Source organism: Cebus imitator, unplaced genomic scaffold (genome assembly GCF_001604975.1).
Source record: "Cebus imitator isolate Cc_AM_T3 unplaced genomic scaffold, Cebus_imitator-1.0 Scaffold223, whole genome shotgun sequence".
In the NCBI taxonomy this organism is placed as follows: Eukaryota; Metazoa; Chordata; class Mammalia; order Primates; family Cebidae; genus Cebus; species Cebus imitator.
The window spans coordinates 43,049-59,747 of NW_016107538.1; the positions used below are offsets into that span (position 1 = coordinate 43,049).

The 16,699-nt window shown below is 37.6% G+C and overlaps 1 protein-coding gene across 3 annotated transcripts in view; it reads right to left on the minus strand.

Annotated features, from left to right (window-relative positions):
• LOC108281232 (rab GTPase-binding effector protein 1) overlaps positions 1-16,699 on the minus strand; it is a 123,128-nt gene that overhangs the window by 42,509 nt on the left and 63,920 nt on the right. For all 3 annotated transcript variants that reach the window (XM_017496709.2, XM_017496708.2, XM_017496710.2), the window contains 3 exons: positions 11,011-11,214; positions 8,143-8,303; positions 5,603-5,722 (listed from right to left, as the gene is read on the minus strand). In XM_017496709.2, coding sequence (XP_017352198.1) covers positions 5,603-5,722; positions 8,143-8,303; positions 11,011-11,214 — 485 coding nt within the window. The remainder of the gene's footprint in view (positions 1-5,602; positions 5,723-8,142; positions 8,304-11,010; positions 11,215-16,699) is intronic.

The window sequence follows — 16,699 nt, forward strand, 5'->3', positions numbered from 1 at the left end:
TGTGTCACTTTAGACTGTCATATAAATTGTTCATTCTAAATTCTAACACTTTAATTAATTTTCAACTTTTTCAAATGGTTATATCTAGTATCACATTCGAGGTCCTTTTCATGCTGTATTTCTACTTCTTCAAATTTAAAATAGTTTATCTGTTTTCAGTTATCTTTACTCCCAGGCCATCATGCAATAATAGTCAAAGATTTAAGTGACTACTTAAGCAATCATTTGATGCTTCACTGAAGGTTGTCAGCCTAGCACATGATATGAACAAAGAATGGTAAAGTGCCAACTATTGTGAAACACTTTCTCTAACACCTGAAGACAGGAGTAATTTAGCTGACGGTCAAGGAGTCCGTATGGCAGATTTAAAATGGTAGTATATAACTCACTAATTCTACCAGTTATTACTTTTTGGAATAAACATTTGGTTTAATTAATAATGAATTTCTAATATTTAAAAACTACTAAATAGATTGCTTGAGACCAGGAGTTTGAGACCAGACTGGGCAACATGGAAAAACCTTGTCTCTACTAAAAATACAAAAACTAGGCAGGTATGGTGGTGGGTGTCTGTAATCCCAGCTACTCGGGAGGCTGAGGCAGGAAAGTCACTTGAACCTGGGAGGAGGAGGTTGCAGGGGGCCAAGATCACACTATTGCACTCCAGCCTGGCTGACAAAGCAAGACTCCGTCTCAAAAAAAAGAAAGAAATCTTTTTGAGGATGACAAGGTGGAGACACTTGGCCTACCTATGAGATAGTAAGACTTACAATAAAGCTACTATAATTAAAACAGCTTGTTACTGGTTTAGGAATAAACCTGTCACCCAGGCTGGAGTGCAGTGGCGTAATCTTGGCTCATTGCAACTTCCACCTCCTGGGTTCAAATAATTCTTGTGCCTCAGTCACCTGAGTAGCTTGGACTACAGGCATATACCACCACACCTGGCTAATTTTTGTATTTTTTGCAGAGAAAGGGTTTCACTATGTTGTGCAGGCTGGTCTCGAACCCCTAGCTCAAGCAATCTGCCCATCTCAGCCTCCCAAAATGCTGGAATTACAGCCACACCTGGCCAGAAAATAATTTTTTTTTTTTTTTGAGATGAAGGTTGCTCTAGCTGTCCAGGCTGGAGTGCAATGGAGTGCAATCTTGGCTCACTGCAACCTCTGCCTCCTGGGTTCAAGTGATTCTCCTGCTTCAGCCTCCCAAGTAGGTGGGATTACAGGCACCCACCACCACACCCAGCTAATTTTTGTATTTTTAGTAGAGACAGGGTTTCACCATGTTGGCCAGGCTGGTCTCGAATTCCTGACCTCAGGTGATCCACCTTGCCTTGGCCTCCCAAAGTGCTGGGATTACAGGCATGAGCCACCACACCCAGCCAAAAAGGATATTTTTTAACAATCCATTCTTCCCCTGCTGATTTGTAATGCCACCTGTCATATATCAAATTTAAACATATATATGGGTCTATTTCTGGGCTTTCTATTCTGTTTTATTGGCCCATTCGTTTATCCCTAAACCAATAACAAACTATCTTAATTATTGTAGCTTTACGGCAGTCCTACCATCTGATAGGCCAAGTTTCCACATCTTGTCTTCAAAATTTTGCTGAGTATATTTCTGTTCCTTTACTTCTCTATATGAAGCCTACTTCTAGAACTGAATTATCAAGTTCCTTACTAAACACTGTTGAATTATTGGTGAAATTTAAAGACTGATTTGGGGATACAATGTCTACTTTATAATGCTCTATCTTTTTTATTTTTTTGAGATGGGGTCTCACTCTATCACCCAGACTGGAGTGCAATGGCATGACTTCGGCCCACTGCAACCTCCGCCTGCCGGGTTCAAGTGATTCTCCTGCCTCAGCCTCCTGAGTAACTGGGATTACAGGCTTCCACCACCACACCCAGCTAATTTTTTACTTTTAGTAGAGATGGGGTTTCGCCATGCTGGCCAGGCTGGTCTTGAACTCCTAACCCCAGGTGATCCGCCCGCCTTGGCCTACCAAAGTGCTGGGATTAAAGGTATGAGCCACTGTGCCCGACCCAATGCTCTTATCTTTTCATTCAGGAAAATACATAGATTCAGGTCTTCATTTACAATGTAGTCTATAAGGACTCCGCCCATCTTTGTTTAGCTGTACTGGTAGGTAACTAGTTTTGTTTTTTTTTTTTTTTTAACCCTTGTGAATAGAATCAATCTTTTCTCCCACTACATTCTTCAACTGGGTATTACTGGGGCATAGAAAAACAATTATTTTTCTACATTAATTTTGCTGGAATAACTTTCAAATTGTTAAACTCTCAATAGGTCTAACAATCTGTTGTACATTCTCTGGTTTCTTTAGACAATAAAATCAGTCTCATTGCTCTCTTTCCAGTTCTTATGCCTCATTTCTGAATTACTGAGCATGGGTCTGCCCCATAATGTTCCCATCATTAATGGTAAGGCTGCTAAATATTCATCCTTAACTATGTTTGCTAAAGGTTTGATAAATTGCCCTTGTTATTTTGTGGTTAAATTTCTCAAATACCTTTCTGAATCCAAGATGAATACGCTTCCTCTACAATCATTTTATGTGTACATTGCAATAATAGATTTTTCTGATAAATTCCTAGGAATACATCCTACTTGGTCATGATGTATTTCTCCCCCCTTTATTTTAGCTACAATGTTGAAAATTTTAGCTTCTGTATTCCTGAGACAGATCTATAATTTTTTCACCTACTACCTATGTGTTTGTTCATTTGTAGTGAAGATCTGCTAGTCTCCTAAAATGAGCTGGAGAGCTTTCTCTCTTTTTCTATTCCCTGACAGTTTGTAAAATATAAGAATTCTTTCTTTCCAAAAAGTCTGGAAAAACTTACCTGCAAAACCAACACTTTAATGTCTTTTGGTGAGAGGAGACAAGAGACAGTAAGATTTTTTACTGTAGATCCACTTTCTTTAATACCTTAGCTTTCCTGTTTTGGAACAATTTTGACTATCTTTTATTAGAATTCTTTTTCCTTTCATCTATTTTCAATTTATTTGTATGACTGTTCATAGCATTTATTTTTAAATTTCTACCGATTTGTGGTTATGTGTCTATTTTTTGCTTTTTTTTTTTTTTTTTTTTTTTTTGAAACAGGCTCCCTTGCCCAGGTTGGCGTGCAGTGGTGCCATCACGGCTCACCACAGCCTCAGCCTCCTGGCCTCCTGGGCTCTTGCCTCAGCCTCCCAAAGTGGTATGATTATAGGCATGAGTCTCCACACTTGGCCTCACTTCTGACTTGCCTTTTTTTGTTGTTTTCATTTTCCTGATCAGTCTTACTAGAGATTTATCTGTAGCATTAGTTGTTCCATTAATTCATTATGTTGATAGTCTCTATTGTTCTTTTGCTTTTCTATTTCACAAATTTCTGCTATTATTTATATTATTTCTTTCCATTTATTTTCAATTTGTACTTGTTTTTTAAAGATCTGATATTAGACTTTCACATCATTCTACATATTTTGTAATTACTTTTTTCATGAGTATTTTTTTCATGTCCAGGCATTTTAACTATTACTTTAATGTAAATAACTAAATAACCCGTAGTTACAGAAATAGGTGTGTATAACCTCAATTCTAAGATAATGTATCTAAAAATAACTATAGCTTGTCACATGTACTATCCTAAATGTTTATAGGTATTAATTTATATGTTCCTCATAATAGCTGTATAAGGTAGGTGGACTTATTATCCCCATTTTACAGTTGAGAAAATCAAAGCACAGTATGATTAAGTAGTTTGCCCAAGGTAACATAGGCTACTAAATGCTGAGCTTCTTAACTATTATGCTCTAGTACTGTACTGTATAAGATACCATCTTCTTTTTCAGTACAGAGTTCTGTGTGTCCACCACATTTAAATTATTAACCTAATAGTTCAAAATGCCTATAGCTCTAATAGTTTTTTCTGATTGCATTCCCTAAAGGTCAATTTCAATCTGCTACTAGATTTGTGGAAGACAGTTTCTCCTTATAATTGTCATTTCTGGTTCACGCATTTCATGACTATGTAAGGTGCATTCAAGTTCATGACTATTATATCTTATTGATGAACTGTTTATTAGATAGGATCCTTCTTTATTAGTGATTTTTTTCCCTTAACCTATCTTTGTGATACTACACTTGCTATATCAGCTCTCTTTTGGTTAGAATTGACACTGTATATTTTTATCCCTTTATTTTCAATCTTTTTTCTTTCATTATTATGTTAGATGGAGTCTCGCTCTGTCACTCAAGCTGGAGTGCAGTGGCGCGATCTCAGCTTACCACAACCTCCGCCTCCCAGGTTCAAGCGATTCTCCTGTCTCAGCCTCCCGAGTAGCTGGGACTACAGACACGTGCCACCACGTCGGGCTAACTTCTGTATTTTTAGTAGAGACAGGGCTTCGCCATGTTGGCCAGGCTGGTCTCAAACTCCTGACCTCAGATGATCCATCCGCCTAGGCCTCCCAAAGTGCTGGGATTATTTGTATGCGCCACTGTGCCCAGCATTTTTTTTTTTTTTTTTTTTTTTCCCTTAAGACAGAGCCTCACTGTATCACCTAGGCTGGAGTGCAGCAGCATGATCACGACTCACTGCAACCTCAACCTTTTGGATTTAATTAATTCTCCCATCTCAGCCTCTCAAGTAGCTGAGACCACAAGCACACACCACTATGCCCAGCTAATATTTTCAATCTTACCTTGTGGTTTGATTTCAGGCATAGCTTTTATAAGTAATATAAAGTTAGATTTTTACAATCCAATGTGATAGTCTCTTTTAAACATAGGCATCAGTTTACATTTACCAAGATTATCGACAAATTCTCATTTATTTTTATACTGCTTTTATTTTTTTCATTGCTTCTTTTGTTCCTTTTTTTTTTTTTTTGAGACAGGGTCTCACTCTGTCACTCAATCTGGAGTGCTACTAGTTCACTGCAGTCTCAAACTCCTGGGCTCAAGCAATCCTCCCAACTCAGTCTCTCAAGTAGGTAGAACAACAGGCATGCACCACCATGTCTGGCTAATTTTAAAAAACATTTTTGTAGAGACAGGAACACACTATGTTGCCCAGGCTCGTCTTAAATTCCTGGGTGCAAGCAATTCTACCTTGGTTTCCTAAAGTATTGGGATTACAGGCGTGAGCCACCACACCTGGCCTGTTCCCACTTTAATCCCTTTGCTGTGTCTTTATGGCCAACAAACTCACCAAAACTATAGCCACATTATCTCTAAAAGATCAATGCTGGAGCTGGCATCAGAAAACAAGGTCGACTTTGAGCAGTTTGTTTTCCTTAACAGGAAAATGAATGAGACAGGGTCTCATTTTCTTAAGAAAACGAACACTAACTTTGTGACAAAAAAGCAGCCACTTGTGATAAAACACTCTTATTGTGATTATTTTAAATGTCCATAAGAGCAAAACTATCCCAAAGCAGTTTTTTTTTGCATTTTAAAGAAAGATTCTTAAGATGCATAGTGTAAATTATAGATTTTTCCCCCATTACTGATTCTAATTTCGTTCATGGCATTAGGGCAGAATCTTGGGTTTCAAGTAAATGGATTACAATGTTTCACAACCTTTGAGGCCTCCAGCTCTTTAATTTTGTCTTCAGCCTCTGTCAGTTTATCCTTCAAAGTTGCAATCTCCTTTTCCATCGGCATCACAACAGACCGAAGTTTCTCAGCATCCTCTTGGGCCTATGGTTAAAAAGAATTAAATGCTACGACTTATTCATTTACTGCTTTTCTAGGAAACTCTGACCCTTCCATTTGATAAAAATTAGTATAACAAGTAACTCGACCAGGCACTATATTAACATTCACAAAACTGAATTCATGTCTAACTTTCAAGCAGTGCATTACTTCGAATGTCAAGTCATAATCAAAGTTTTCCCAAATATTCCATTTAGAATTTGTGAATAAACGGGAAAATGAATTTACTATAACAAATTTGACTACTTAATCAATTAAGAAAATAGGCCATATATAAAAGAAAATACACATAATAAATAATTTTTTTTAAATAAATAATTTTTTAAACTCCTGGTTGTTTTTTAAATTCCTGGGTTACTAAGTTCATGAGACAATAATTTCTTATGAATATTTAAAGGGCTGATTTTAAACACACAAAATAGAATAATGTGTTTTCTAAAATGTTAGAAAATTATGTTGCTATAAAAAGGCTTCAATCCAATTAAGCAGAGTACTTTAAATATTATTTTACTTTTACCATCTAAATGAAACAAACTCAAATAATGACCCTTAAAACTATCATTGTTTTCCAAAGTCCATTCTCAGAAACAGGGATTAAAAGGAACAAACTTACATAAACTAGTAAACTGGAAACTTCTTACACACACACACACACACACACACACACACACACACAGAGAGAGAGAGAGAGAGAGAGAGAGAGAGAGAGAGAGACAAACAGAAACAAAGGCAGACAAAAAGTTGGCTTTTTTCCTTCTAGAGAAACTGAAAATTAACCTAATTCACTAAATTTAAATGAGCTCAAACTTATCCTAAGTTGTTCATGATAGGGAAAAATATCATAAATGCCCAAACATGAGGGGGATTTTCCCCAAAAAACATCTCCCTCAAAAAACAGGGGTTCAGATTCACTTTGTTTTCAGTTCCTTACAAAGCCATCATTTACATTATTTTGAATACTATTTAGAAAAGGCAAATTAGGTTAAAATATCTCAGTCAAGGCTAGTTTAGGCTGCTTATAAAGGTCATCTGATAAAAAACAACAGGAAAAAAAAGGAGGGAGGAAGCAAAGAATTGATCACAAATCAAGCTATTTATTAATGTAAGTATGGCTTCACAATTCCAAGTATTGAGTGTTGTCATAAATGAAAATCTTTAAAGAGCACTTTAAAAAATGACAGAAAGGTCATTAAAAACAAGAAAAATCTGAGAAACTGTCACAGCAAAGAGGAACCTAAGGAGACATGACTAAATGCAATGTGGTATCCTGGATGGGATCCTAGAACAGAAAAAAAGGACATGAGGTAAAAATGAATACAATCTGAATACAAAAATGGACTTGACTTAATAAAAATAAATGGATACAGGCTTATTAACTGTGACAAATGTATCATATTGATATAAAACATTAACAACAGGGGAAACTAGATATGGAGTACATGGGAACCATGTATTATCTTTGCAATTTTTCAAGTAATCAAAAACAATTCTAAAAAATGAAAATACACATACATTTGAAGAATGAACTAAGGATGAGGAACCAAAAAGGCATGACAAATTCAATTGAAAAATCAATTACTAATTATTTTATATAATGTGATTTTAAATATGTATATGCATATAAAATGATAATGTAAAAGTTCATTTAATTAAACTGCCTAAAAACTTTTAATATTTTCTCAATGAAAATATTTACATTTAGTTGCTCTATGTTCAAGTATTATATGATATTATATTCATGCATATGTAGTACATAATATGTGGTCCACAGAAACCAAAGGACACTGAGAAAGAAGGAAAACTAACATCTATTCTAAAACTTTGCTTTCAACACAATCATCAAGCAACGACACCCATTCAACTAATATTTAGGAGTTCAAGCACCTATCTCCTGGACACTATGCTAGGCATTTAGGATATACAAATAAATAACAAGCACATATACCCTGAACCAATAAAAAAAGAGAGAGAGAAAGAGAAATCCCTGCCTTCACAGAGCTTATATTTTAGCAAGAAAAGAAAGACAGTAAACAATAAACACACAGTAGGTGAACTCTGTGTAGTATTATAAGGAAATATGTGTGATGGAAAGAAAACACTAGAGAAGGATAAGGGAGATGAGAGCAGTGACAGTGGCAGAGGGAAGTTGGCAGGTTGCGATGTTAAATGGTAGGTGGTCAGGATAAACCCCATGAAGTAGTGACATTTGATCAAAAATTTGAAGAATGTGAGAGTTAGCCATAGATATAACTGGGGAAGGGTACTGTGTTTAGGTCGGTGTCCAAATAATTACTGTCACAGAAAATATCAAAGTATTTCTATTACTTTCTATTACACAACAATATCAGTAAAGCAATTTGTATTTCAATTCAAATATTTCTACAGATGAACACATTCCTTCATACCTTTTTCATTTCATTTTCTAAATTTTCCTCCTCTTGACCTTCAGACAGCCTTCTTCTTAAATCAGCTATTTCCCTCTCTGCGGATTCTCTATACTGTGCCCATTGTGTTCGCTCCTGCTCCAGCCTAAGGTGGAACTGGTGCTCATAGTCACGAACTGTTTCTATAAAACATCACCACATATTTCACATCTAAGCATTATGAAAAAAAAAATCCTGACACACTAAAATTTTAAAAGTTATATAAAAAGCTTACACCTAATTTCTGGAAAATGTTTAATTCACTAAAAAAAACAAAACTAGTTCTAGTTCTTACTATATACAGAATAAGGGCTTTAAATCATTACTTCTAATCTCACAATAAACCTGTGTCACATATTATTTTATGAATGAGGAAACCTTAGGAAAGATTAAACAGTGTGGCCAATGTTTCACACCCACAATGAAGCAAAACTAGAATTCAAGCTTAAGGCCAACTCCAAAACCTATGTTCTTAGACACTATGCTATGGCCTCCAAGGCAAACATACATGTCACCCCAATCCCACTACCTCAAAGTGTGAGAAAAGGGATATATTTCTGGAATAATTTACTAGAACCCAAGATTGTAAGCTGAGGCAAATTCTGTAAGTTCTTTAAAAAACGGCTTTATCGGCCGGGAGTGGCGGCTCACACCTGTAATCCAAGCACTTTGGAGGCCAAGGTGGGTGGATCACCTGAGGTCAGGAGTTCAAGACCAGCCTGACCCACATGGTGAAACCCTGTCTTATAAAAAATAAATAAATAAATTTTAAAAATGGCTTTGTCTTTAATATAATCTTATAACAAGGCTGGGCACAGTGGCTCACATACACCTGTAATTCCAGCACTGTGGGAGGCCAAGACAGGTGGATAACTTGAGGCCAAGATTTCGAGACCAGCCTGGCTAACATAACAAAACCCCATCTCTACCAAAGATAGAAAAATTAATCCCAGCACTTTGGGAGGCAGAGGCAGGAGACCATTTTGGTCAACATGGTGAAATCGCCATCTCTACTAAAATTACAAAGATTAGCAGGTATGGTGACAGGCACCTGTAATCCCAGCTACTGGGGAGGCTGAGGCAGGAGGACAGCTTGAACATGGGAAGTAGAGGTTGCAGTAAGCCTAGATCGTGCCACCGCACACCAGCCTGAGCAACAGAGTAAGACTTTGTCTCAAAACAAAACAAAAAGAAAAGAAAAATTAGCTGGGTGTGGTGGCACACGTATGTGGTGTGAACCCAGGAGGCAGAGGCTGCATTGAGCCGAGATCATTCAACCGCACTCAAGCCTAGGTATTAAAAAAAAAAAAAAAAAAAAAAAACTTAAAACATTATGTGACAGATCCTGCCGATTACCCATTAATTTCTACTCCTTCTTCCTTACTAGTAAGACTCCAAATTTTTTTTAGGAAGTCAAACTGCACAATTTTAAAACTACATTGTCCAGTTTCCCTTATAGTTATGAGTGACCACACACTTGGTCAACAAAGTGTGGGGGATATGCTAGACAGTTCTAGAAAATTTTTGCTTTTCTGATGCAGACTCAAGGAGAAGCAGCTATTTTTCAGCTGAGGCAAAGATGAAACTGAAAGCCATATGCTAGGGATGAAAGAACAGAAGGGATGAAGGAGTCTGAGGCACTGGTGACATCATGGGACCAATGCAACCAGGCCTAGATTATCTACCTCCGGATTTCATGTTCTGGGAGAAAAATGAACTCTTATTTTGGTAAGCCACTGTAGTCAGGTTTGTTACATGAAGCCTAGAGTAATCTCTAAGCCATAGTTACACTCAGAAATAGGGCTAGCCTCATCTGCCTTTTTATAAGGAGCATTAAGGCTAAAATGACACACAATTGCAAACACGGTGGAAAAAGTCATCAATATTTCACATTCAGAATATTAACTAATTCCAGTAACCCAAAGATTCAGTGACAACTTACTTCATTTCATCATCATCTTCTCAGTAATCTGGAAAGTAAGCACTAGTGCCAAAAGGAGTCAGAGACTAAACTACATCTCTTCTTTTAGAGCAAAGGTTATAAACTGGCAGCTCATAAATCCTACCCTAGCCCATCAGCCATTCTACCCCACAGAGGGCAGTAAAGATTTCACACACAAAGTTTTTCATAAAACCTAAATCAGGCCAGGCACAGTGGCTCACGCCTATAATCCCAGTACTTTGTGAGGCCAAGACTGGTGGATCACCTGAGGTCAGGAGTTCAACTCCAGCCTGACCAACATGGCAAAACCCCATCTCTACTAAAAACACAAAATTAGCCAAGCTAATTTTGTGCATGCTTGTAATCCCAGCTACTCAGGAGGCTGAAGCAGGAGAATCGCTTGAACTTGGGAGGCAAAGGTTGCAGTGAGCCAAGATCATGCCACTGCACTCCAGACTGGGCAACACAGCAAGACTCCATCTCCAAAAAAAATCTAAACCACATGGCCAGACTACATTGGAAGGGCAATAACTAGCTGAAGCTCATCAATGTAAACAGTTACTTTACCCTTTGCATGGCAGCTTTCTAGTCCAGCACATTCCCTGTGCCTATACAGCTTTATTCATTGATTTTACTAGCCTGTCTCTTAAAAGAAATAGACTTTTAAGCCTCACAATGAACTCTAGTCCTCAATGCAATATCTCTACAACATTTCTATTACAACTCTCCATTATTAAATCAGTTAGATATGAATGATATATCCATTTATAATATCAGTGACTTCCCTTTCATCTGAAAGTAAATCTTGATGACAGTACATACAACCACAAATGAAACTCTGGATATATTTTAAGATTCTCTGAATCAGGTTATCTTAGAAAATCATAAACTTTATCTTTTGTCTTTACCTTTCATGACAGCCTGAAGTGAAGCAACTTCTTCTCTCCACTGTTTTTTCACTTCATCTATAGCTTCTTGCTTGGTGTTCTCAGAGACCGTGGCAATCGCCTTAATATTCTCCATCTCTGCTTGAGCTTCCCACAGCTGGGTTCGAAGGTGTCCCAAATCATCTTGTGCAGCTTGTAATACTGCATTTTGCCTCTTCAGATCCTCTGGAGAGAAAAGTAAAACACGTTCCATTAATGAGTGGTTCACTTTGATCAGACTGGCATTCTAAAAAAGAAATAAGGTATTAAATTTTAAAATATAAACAAAACAACCCCTTCTATTAGAGGTGAGATTTAAGGTATGCTGGGTATCACAAATCAATTATTAATATCTAATGATCCAGTGGTTAAGGTCATGGTTTTAGAGCTCAACTTACGCATTTCCATCTGCTGACTAAATGAACTTGGTCATGTTATTTAATCTCTCTGGCCTAAGTTTCCACATCTGCAAAATGAAGTTAAAAACAGTCACCTCACAAGGTTGTTGTACTGAAAATTTACTGGAAATGCTAATTAATACAGTACCTTCCACAAATATTCAAGAAATATTTAATAAAAGGGAAAAGAAAGCCAGAGCACATGGCAGTTACTAGACCTATGTTCTTTACAGTTAGCATTAATTTCTCAGCTCCCTCTTACCATCTCTTAAAAACTAAGTTGATGTAATGTGCCTACTACATGGTCGAAGCCTAGGTAGAATGCAAGTTTGGCCAAACTGACTTCAAAGAAAAAAAAAAAGATGAACCTATTAACAGTATACAGAGATGTGTGCCTGTTTTCCCATACCCTTAACCACAGTCACTATTTTCCATCTTTTAAAAATTCTTATGAATATCATGGGTAGAAAATGGTCATCTTAATCTACATTTTCCCTGTTAATAAGGAGTTTGAGCATCTTTTCACATATTAGTGACTCATTTCCTCTTTGGTGATATTCTTTACATTTGCTTCTAACAAATGATTTTCCTTCTGATCTGTAACAGCATTTTAAATAGTCTGGACATTAAATCTGTTTTCTCTTACAAAACTTCTCCCAGTCTGTTGCTGTGCTTCTTTTTTCTAAGAGATAGGGTCTCAACTGTCACCCAGGCTGGAGTACAGTGATGCAATCACAGATCATTATAACCTCAAATTCCTGGGCTCAACCGATCTCCCACCTCAGCCTCCTGAGTAACTAGGACTGCAGGCACACACCATCACACCTGACTAATTTTTGAAATTTCTTTTTTTTCTTTTCTTTTTTCTTTTTTTTTAAGACAGAGTTTCACACTTGTGCCCCAGGATGGAGTACAATGGCACGATCTGGGCTCACCACAACCTCCACCACCCAGGTTCAAGTAATTCTCCTACCTCAGCCTCCCAAGAAGCTGGGATTACAGGCATGTGTCACCATGCCTGGCTAACTGTATTTTTAATAGAGACAGAGTTTCTTCATGTTGGTCAGGCTGGTCTCGAACTCCCGACCTCCGGTGATTCGCCCACCTCGGCCTCCGAAAGTGTGCCCAGCCACTGAAATTTCTTGTAGAGACAAGTTTCACTATGCTACCCAGGCTGGTCTTGGCCTCCTGGGCTGAAATGATCCTCCCACCTCAGCCTCCCAAAGCACTTTTAGCATCTAAAGTTGTAACATATTTATGAAGAAAAATTGTTGATCTCTGTAAAATCATCAATTTCCTTTCAAAAACACAATAACTAAGCCAAACTGACCATGAAAATAAACCGATTTAAGATCTAACTTCACCACTCACCAGCTCTATCACAAGACTCTCAAGCCTCAGTTTCCTCATGAGGGTATTGGCAATATGTTCTGCATAAATTTCTAACTATTTATAAAAATCCAGTATTAAAATAAAAGAACTTTAAAAGTTGTGAAACATTCACTGCAATCAAACAATCACAGGAGTTAATGATTTGGTAGTCTAAGTCATAGAGGGAAATACCTAGTCATAATGCTAAGTTGCTTGAAATCTTTACTCTCTCAACATCAGTTTCCCATCACCATTAAAATATTTTCAATCTCTAGCCAAAGCCAGTTTTAAGAACATTAATTACAAAAAGTAATTGTCTAAAGTCTCTTAAAGACAGATACCTAGGAAGTCATGGTAGGCATGCAACTATGACTGACACAGAAAGATATAAACACGTGAAACCACAAAGGAAAAGTATATATGTGTCAACTATATATCCTGAGTGTTAAACTGTTTCATAAAATGTGAAAAAAAAAAAGAAAAAGCATTATTTCTGGGATATTTTATTCCTTTTTGGGTACTACAATTTATTTTTATTTTTGAGATGGAGTCTTGCTCTGTTGCCCAGGCTAGAGTGCAGTGGCACTATCCTGGCTCACTGCAACCTCCGCCTTTTGGGTTCAAGCGATTCTCCTGCCTCAACCTCCTGAGGAGATGGGATTACAGGGGCACACCACCATGCCCAGCCAATTTTTGTATTTTTTTATTAGAGACGGGGTTTCACCACGTAACCTAAGGCTGTTCTCAAACTCCTGAACTTGTGATCTGCCCACCTCAGCCTCCCAAAGTGCTGGTATTAAAGGCATGAGCCACCACACCCAACCTGAGTACAATTTTATCAAGGTGCAAGTTTACATATTTAACACATCCTCATGCTAATTACCTCAGTACTTCTGATTTGTTGGGGATTACCTAGAGCTATTCACTATCATGTTGTAATTATGAACAGAAAAACTGTAAATACCAAATCCAAATATCAATTTTTGGCACTTAAAAGTGAAATAGCCTGGAGAAAGAGTTGGTCAACACTAACTTTATATATACAGGTATTGATCGACTTACGACCTATGCAACTTACGACCATTCGACTTTACGACACAATTGCTAGCCACGACTGCTCCGCGTCTGGCAGCACAAACGTTGCCCAGCTGGGCGTACAACAGTGCGGACCAGCTTCCGGCAGCACTACCATCTCCGCATGCACCATTTCAACTGTACATATAGCCTACTCAACTTATGACCAAATCATGTTACGACCAGTCTGCCGGTCCCGATCATGGTCATAAGTTGAGCACTAGCTGTATAGTGTATAGGAATATATATTATATATGAATGTTATATTTATATATAAATACCCAAAAAAGAAGACAAACAAGTTTAAAATAAAGTTAGAAAATCTTAATTTTTTTGTAGAACATTATGTTTGCCAATAGTAGGAGTTCTAACATTCATTTATTGCTTTTACTGCTGTATATATAATAATAAAAAATTTTCAAACATACTCAAAAGTTGAGGGTATACTACAACAATCCTTCACATAGCTTTCACCAAGGTTCAACAGGTATCAAGATTTTGCCATGCTTATTTATTTACTTATTTATTGAGACAGAGTCTCGCTCTGTTGCCCAGGCTGGAGTGCAGTGGCGAGATCTCAGCTCATTGCAACCTCCACCTCCTGTGTTCAATCAATTCTCCTGCCTCAGCCTTCCGAATAGCTAGGATTACAGGTGTGTGCCACCACACCCAGATAATTTTTGTATTTTTAGTAGAGATGTATTTTTAGTTTCACCTTGTTGGCCAGGCTTGTCTTAAACTCCTAACCTTAGGTGATACACCCGCCTCAGTCTCCCAAAGTGCTAGGATTACAGGCATGAGCTGCCACACCCGGCCTTCATGCTTAAACTATCCTTATTTTTTCCTGTAGTATTTTAAAGTAAGCCCCAGAAATATTACATTATCTAATCTACTGTACACATGCATCTCTAAAAATATATCTTCTTATATAAACAACTGCCGCCGTCACACAAAACAAAATTAACTTCCTGATATCTAATACCTAATCTCTGGTAAAACTTCTGCCAGTGACCAAAAAAAAAAAAAATCTTTCTGACTATTTAAATTAAGAACAAAACAAGATTCAAGTACTTCATTTGGTTATACCAGTGTTTGTTTGTTTTTTTTTTAAGACAGTGTCTCACTCTGTTGCCCAGACTGGAGTGTAGTAGCGATCTCGGCTCACTGCAATCTCTGCCTCCCAGGCTAAAGTGATCCTCTCACCTCAGCCTCCAAAGTAGCTGGGACTACAGGCATGCGCCAATATGCCCAGCTAATTTTTGTATTTTCTATAGAGAGGGTTTTTGTCATGTTGCCCAGGTTGGTCTCCAACTCCTAGGCTCAAGTGATCTGCCTGCCTCAGCCTCCCAAAGTGCTGGGATTATAGGCATGAGCCACTTATGCCTAGCCTATATACTAATGCTATAAAGCATTATAAACTATTTCAAGCATAGAAACAATATAAAAAATTCTGGGGGATGGAGAAAAAAAATTCTATTGTGGACACCTATTTCCCATCACCTAGATCCATCAATTTTTAATATTTTGCTCTATCTCCCTCCATTTCTTTTTAACTTCAGGAAACAAAACATCACAAATACACTACATTCCTCTGAGGTAACAACTGTCAGGAATTTGGGCTTAGCATTACAGTGCATATATGTTATACCTTTAACTTATGTTGCAAGTTTTAAAACCTTAATGTTCTTTTGCAGTTACCTCTTAGCCCTCAACGTTGTTGATAACTACGTCACTCATTAATTAGAACATCACAGTCTCACATCACATATTGTGCTGACAGGTATTCAGGTGTGAAACAGAAACCTGCTTTATCTACATAGGCACTCTCACTGTTCCACGCCCACTGTCCCACTCTTTTCCTATTTTGATAATGCCATCTTTGTCATATTTCAAATTTGCACATTTGTGAGGGTCTGATTTTGGAAACTCTGTTCTATAAAAATGGTCTGTTTTCATGCCAATACTTTATATACTGTCTAAGCTAACAGAGCTTTATACTGTTTTGCTTAGTCTATTTTTAAATGTTTACATAAGAAAAAGTTTAACAAAAAGGCCATGATCATCTTGAATAAGTGGGGAAATCTGTCCTATCAGATATCAAAAATTATTATAAAATTCATGTATGCACCAGCCAGCAACAGTAACCACACAAATCATCCCTAATCCATCTGTATGCACTCCAAATATATATTTGAGACAAATCTCAGACATATAGTCACACGCAAAATAATGAGTCAACAAAAAAACCTATCTGACAATGGTCACATGAGAGTACAGGGGCTGAAACATTCCTATTGCCTAGTGATATCTAGCCATGGTAACGTCATAGTGCCACACATCTTGTCTATGTTTAGCTATGTTCGTTTTGTTTTTTGAGAGGCAGTCTCGCTCTGTCACCAGACTGGAGTGCAGTGGCACAATCTTGGCTCACTGCAACCTCCGGCTCCCAAGTTCAAGCAATTATCCTGCCTCAACCTCCCGAGTAGCTGGGATTACAGGCGGATGCCACCACATCGGACTAATTTTTGTATTTTTGGTAAAGACAGGGTTTTGCCGTGTTGGCCAGGCTGGTCTTGAGCTCCTGACCTCAGGTGATCCAACCACCTCAGCCTCCCAAAGTGCTGGGATTACAGCCGTGAGCCACCGCGCCCAGCCTGTTCAGCTATGTTTAATACAAGAATACCACTGTTATAACTGCTTACAGTATTCAGTAATGTGCTGTACAGCTTTTCAGTTTAGTAGCAACAGGCTACACCATGTAGGCTATACCATCTAGGTTTTTGTCAATACAGTCCATGATGTTCACACAAGGATAAAATCACCAAATA